This window comes from Cebus imitator, unplaced genomic scaffold (assembly GCF_001604975.1).
Source record: "Cebus imitator isolate Cc_AM_T3 unplaced genomic scaffold, Cebus_imitator-1.0 Scaffold31, whole genome shotgun sequence".
NCBI lineage: Eukaryota > Metazoa > Chordata > Mammalia > Primates > Cebidae > Cebus > Cebus imitator.
Genome location: NW_016107346.1, coordinates 8,846,716 through 8,852,793, shown reverse-complemented (window position 1 = coordinate 8,852,793; position 6,078 = coordinate 8,846,716). Strand labels below are relative to the sequence as shown.

Genomic DNA, 6,078 nt, shown 5'->3' with positions numbered 1-6,078 from the left:
AAAGAATATTGAAGAAAAGTTAACAAAACCTCAGAGACCCACGGAATAATTTCAAGATTTCAAAATATGTGCAATTGGAGTCCTAGAAAAGGAGGAGATAGAAAAAGAGAAAAAAAAATCACTGGAGAAAAAATAACTGAAAACTTCCAAAATGTGGTAGAAAATGTTAATAGATTCAAGAAGCCTAAGGAACCTGAAAACTTGATAAACACAAAAGAAACTACCCCCACACACTTCATAGTTAAACTGCCAACAAGGAAATATTGAAACCAGAAAAAACACACACACACAATATATTACATTCAGAGGAAGACCAACATGATTACAGATGGCTTTTCAACAAAAACTATAGATATTGGAAGATATTGGAATGGCATAGTGCAAAAAGAAACGAATTTAAGAACCTATCAGCAAAGAATTGTATATGCAGTAAAACTAGCCTTCAAAATGAAGGTGAGAGGAGTTCCACTTCCAGCATGTTCAAGTAAACTCTTAACACAGACTCTCTTAACAGATAGTTACAAGACTCAAGAGAGGCACAAAAGCAGGCAGATTCTGATATGGTGAGTGCCCTGTTATCACACATTTTAGCTTAAGGGTGGGCTAAGGCAAGACATGGTAAGTACCACACGTGAAGGCTTAAACTCTGAGATATACAGTCTTTCTGGCTTGAAAAACGAGAAAACAGAGTTTGGGAAAACCACAGCTCTTAGAGTATACAGAGAGAATACTACCAAGGAAAGATCTAAGTCTTGCTTTGTCACTCCGGTTGGAGTACAATGGTTCAATCTCAGCTCACTGCAATCTCCACCTCCTAAGTTCAAGCCATTCTCCTGTCTCAGCTTCCCAAGTAACTGGGATTACAGGCATGTACCACCACAGTCAGCTAATTTTTGTTTCTTTAGTAGAGATGGGGTTTTGCCCTGTCAGCCAGGCTAATCTCAAACTCCTGACCTCAAGTGATCCACCCACCTCGATCTCCCAGAGTGCTGGGATTAGACATGTGAGCCACCATGCCTGTCCTCTGACATCATAACCATACATGCACAGACAGATGGCAAACATATCAATTAAGGACAAAAGAGCTAAACTGAAATTTTGACTGCCACCCAAGAGGCAGCATTTTCAATATAAGTTCAACAAAGTTAATTGTCTGCTAAAACAAAAATAGCAAGTCTTCTGAGGAATGTATTTTTTTAATTAACCATTTCTTCTTATATTAATATACCAGGACTTGAGGTAATCGTATATTCAGTGACTCACACACTCCAATAATAAATACTCTTAGGTGATCTTCAGCCTGAAAAAAATCTTCACTTATTGACTACTTACAGTACAGTGATTTAGCATCTTAGCTGGTAATCAAAGATGGTTATGTATTAAATAAGAGAAGACATAGTCTCTCTTCCAGATATCACCTCTCAGAAATCTGGGCAAATTTAATTTTAAGAACTAGAATTGCATCTCCTGGTGGCAGTCGTCACCCTGAGAGCAGGAACAAGGCAAAGAAAGTACACAGGATTTTGATTCTCCTACACAGGTGCACATAAAGCTTTAGTTTATTAATGACTACATTTTGAAGCCAGCCATTTTGTCCAATATTTAAATAACAAGCTGTTTAATATTAAAGCAGAATGTACTGCCACACTGTGACAGAAGTACAGCTTTATCCATAAACCCTTCACACAATTATACATCAAATGCTATTTTTATTTAATCAAGGCACCCCTACTTGTTCTAAAATATGGGATGTGCTACTCCATTGTAAAAGCAAATGAGGAGACTGATTGTTTCCTATCTACAGCTGGTTTAAATTCAAGTGAAGCCATTAATTTTCTCACCAGTCTGGACTGTTCTGACATGCCACTTCACAGTTTTGAGACTAACAAACATCCTTAGGTTTACCCCAAACCAAAAAAAGCCAGGGAGGGACAGTTCAGACAACTTTTAAGTAAAGACTAGAATGTCCCTTAAGTAAATAGGCACCAACATTAAACACCTTTACACAGGCTTAGAAAGGCAAAACATTTCTAAAGACATAAAACTGCCAAACTGTCATTTACACTCGCTAAAGTGTGTTATTTATTTTTTGTTTTGATTTTTTTAAATTCCTATCTCTCTAAGTAATCAAATACAGCAAAATTTAAAACTATTCTGCCAAACCATACCAGTTCAAAGGTCTGAAAACTTTCTTTGCTTTGGTGAATGTTTGGTTAAAATAAATCACTGTTTCACTCCATGAGAAGTTTTACATCAGAGCACTCAATTCACAGGGGGAAAAAAAATGAATATTATTTTTTAAATGAAAGAGTTTAAGGAATACTGCTAAATAAAAATATGTAGTCTTTACAATGGATAACATATCATCTATGAAAACAAACTATTTAATCATATGAAATAAAGATCATATTTTTAAATCAGATCCTGGACAGTTTAAATAAAAGTTTTAATTTGTGATTTATTTCATAATCCCAAACTGGATCTTTCATTTCTTCTTCTAAGCAGACCATTATGAAATTTTTCTTAAAAGCAATTAACCCAAAACACCAAAATCAATTCCCCAGCAGTTGCTGCTAATAAACTGGAATTGTATATCCCATGTCCAAGAAAGATGTGCAAATGAAATGCTTCTTGCTTCATTCTTATTATCTGGAGCCCCTGAAGTCTAATTTTCCTTTTGGACAAGAATTCAGGAACGGTTCAATATACCTATGATGAACGTGGGACCGATCCTCTAGCATCACTGCAACAGCATCCTCATGGGTCTCAAAGTGCACATCAGCTTCTCCAGTGGCCGTCCCACTGGAGCTGTATTCCATGGTGATTCTAACAGGCTTCAGTGCAGCGAAAAATTTTATAATGTCTTGGGCATTGGCTCGGAAAGGTCCTGTGGACAAAATGCAGACAAGGCGTAGTTCCAAAACCAGCAGCCTCTGGAAGCTTTTCTGGCACCTCCTTGGGCAATTCTATTTCTTTCTCACTTTCGAAAGCTGTCATGGGTTGAATATCCTCATTTACTTTGTGTTCTTCAAAGACCATTTCTGGCTCAGTTATATACTTAGCAGTAGGAGAAGATGCCATTTTTTTTCCCTTATGAGAACCAACATGTGTTCGAACTTCATTCCTTCTGCTTGGATATATCTTGATGTATCGATTACCAATTTCTTCCCCGTGTTTCAACAGGGCTTGGTTGGCCATTTTTGGTTCTTCAAATTGCACATAGGCTTCCCCTGTCTTTCGTCCCCCTCTGTAGTCCATCACAAAAGTAACGTCAACTGTATTCAGTCCTGCAAAGAAGTCTACAATGTCTTTCTTGTTGCAACTATAAGGAAGTCCTCTCAAACGAACCACACCATCATTTACTATAGGCGAAGATTTGACCTGCAGGCTCTTCATCAAGGCATCCACATCTTCATTGTTTATCTCAGTTCAGTGAATCCCAGAGTAAAAAAGAAGAAAAGCATTCCATCATAGTCACAATGTTGAAAAACAAACATGGAGAAAAAAATCTTGAAAGCTGCCAGAATAATAAACGACACATCACATAAAGGGGAATACAAATTAGAAACCACTGACTTCTCATCAGCACCTATAGAGGCAATAACCCTACAGTGGGACAACATCATTCAAGTGTTGAAAGAAAATAAAACCTGTCAACCCAAAATTCCACATCAAGTGAAAATATCCTCAAAAATGAAAGTAAAATGAAGACATTTGCAGATAAAAGTAAACCAGAATTCACAATCAGAAGAACTGCACTACAAGAAATGCTAAAGGAAATTCCTCAGGCTGATGGGAATTGATAGAAAACAGAAAATCAGATCTTAAGGATGGGATGAACAGTTTCTGAAATAATAATTATCCAGGTGAATATTTTAAAATATTTTTCTCTTTATTTCCTTAAAATACATAAAGATATAATACACATGGCAACTATGACACAAATAGAAACAGGTGGAGGGGTGAAGGGACATACATGGGTGCAAGGCTTTTGCAATTATATATTTTGCATTTTGCAGATTTTAACTTCTTTCTCTCGACACTTCTAGAACAAGTAGACCAAAACCAAAAACCAATAAAGATTATCTCAACCATCTTGACCTGTACCCCAAATCCTAGATAATATATTTATTTTCAAGTATGCTTGTCACTTTCACCAAGACAGCCCATGTGCTTGACCATAAACCAAGTTCCAATAAATTTAAAAGAATTGCAGTCATACAAAGTATGTACTTGGCCCACAATGAAATTAAATGAAAAGCCAATAACAATAAGATATCTATGAAAATCTCAAAATATTTGGAAATGAGACATGTATTTCTAAAAATCCACGGAACAAAGAAGAACTCACAAGGTAAAATGACAGATGCAAAAATTAATTATTTGAAACAAATCAACAATATAGATAAACCTCTAATCAGCAAGAAAAAGGAGAAAACACAAATACAAAGGGGTTATCACTACTAGAATGCCTACAGACATTCAAATCATAATAAAATAATATTATAGACAAGATATTTCCTGAAAATTCAAAAATGAAGATAAAGTTAACCTTGACAAATATAACCAAAACTGACATAAAATGAAACAGAAAGTATAAATTACCTTGTATCTATTAAAGAAAGTTAATTTGTTATCAAAACCCTTTTTACAAAAGAAGCTCCAGGCCCAGATGGTTAACTGGTGAATTTTATCAAATATTTGAAGATGAAATTATAGGCTGGATATATATGGTGTCTTACACTTGTAACACCAGCGCTTTGGGAGGCTGAGGCAGAAGGACTGCTTGAACTCATGTGATCAAGACCGGCCTGGGCAACATAGCAACACCCCATCTCTACAAAAAATAAAATAATTAGCCAGGCATGGTGGCATGCACCTGTGGTCTCAGTTACTCAGGAGGCTGGGGTGGAAGAATTACTTAAACCCAGGAGGTTGAGGCTGCAGTGAGCCAAGATCATGCCACTGCACTCCAGCCTTGGCAACAGAGTGAGACCCTGTCTCAAGAAAATAAATAAATAAATAAGAAATAATAATCTTACACAAACTCTTTCAGAAAATGGGGGAGGAATAGGGGTAAAGGCCAGAAGTCAAGCAATGCAGACAGCCTCTAGAAGCTAGAAAAGATAAATAGATTCTCAACCTGAAGCTTCTAGAAGAAGGCTGCCAACTCCATGATTTTAGAATTCTGACCTCCAGAAATGCAAGAGAATAAATTTGTCTTGTTTCAAGTCACTTGAAAAAAAAAAAGTAGGCCAGATTCACTGGCTATTGCCTGTAATCCCAGCACTTTGGGAAGCCGAGCCAGGCAGATTGCTTGAATCCAGGAGTTTGAGACCAGCCTGGGCAACATGGCAAAACTTGTCTCTACTAAAAATACAAAAATTAGCCAGGAGTGGTGGCACATGTATGTCGTCCCAGCTCCTTGGGAAGCTAAAGTGGGAGAATCACTTGATCCGGGGAGGTTGAGGCTGCAGTGAGCCAAGATCATGCCACTGCACTCTGGCCTGGGCAACAGAGCAAGACCCTGTGTCTAAAACAAACAGGAGAGAGATCCAAGATGGCTGATCACTAGCAGCTCAGGATTGCAGCTCCCACTGAAAGAGCACAGAACGAGAGGACGCCACATTTTCAGATCAATTTTTGTTGCTCACGCACCAGGAGATTCCCAGCGGAGGAGCCCCACATGTCGCCAGCGCGACTCTTGAGGCCGGTGAGGCGGTTTTGCCGCTGCCTTGGTGTGGCGGTTCTTGATGCAGAGTCAGAAAAGCACCGTCAATCTTAAAGCCGCTGTTTTGGCCGGCGCAGCGGGTTGCTCAGATTCTAGCACCAGGAATCAACAAGTTGGACGTCCATTCAGAAACCCAACTATAAAGACGGTAATTATAAAGACCACAGATGGATAAATTTATAACGAAGGGAAGAAACCAGCCTAAAAAGGCTGAGAATACCCAAACTCAGAACGCCTCTCCCTCTACAGGGGATCACAATTCCTCGTCAGCAACAGAACAAGGCCTGATGGAGAAAGACTGTGTTCCATTAGCAGAAGCTGGCTTTAAAAAGTGGATGATAAGAAAC

The 6,078-nt window shown here is 38.2% G+C and overlaps 1 protein-coding gene across 1 annotated transcript in view; it reads right to left on the bottom strand.

Moving 5' to 3' along the window:
• Window positions 1–1,291: 1,291 nt before the first annotated feature.
• LOC108300925 (G-rich sequence factor 1-like) overlaps window positions 1,292–6,078 on the bottom strand; it is a 9,863-nt gene continuing 5,076 nt past the window's right edge. The window contains 3 exon segments of the mRNA XM_037736959.1: window positions 1,292–2,886; window positions 2,888–3,423; window positions 5,659–5,749. Coding sequence (XP_037592887.1) covers window positions 2,646–2,886; window positions 2,888–3,423; window positions 5,659–5,749 — 868 coding nt within the window. The 3' untranslated portion in view covers window positions 1,292–2,645.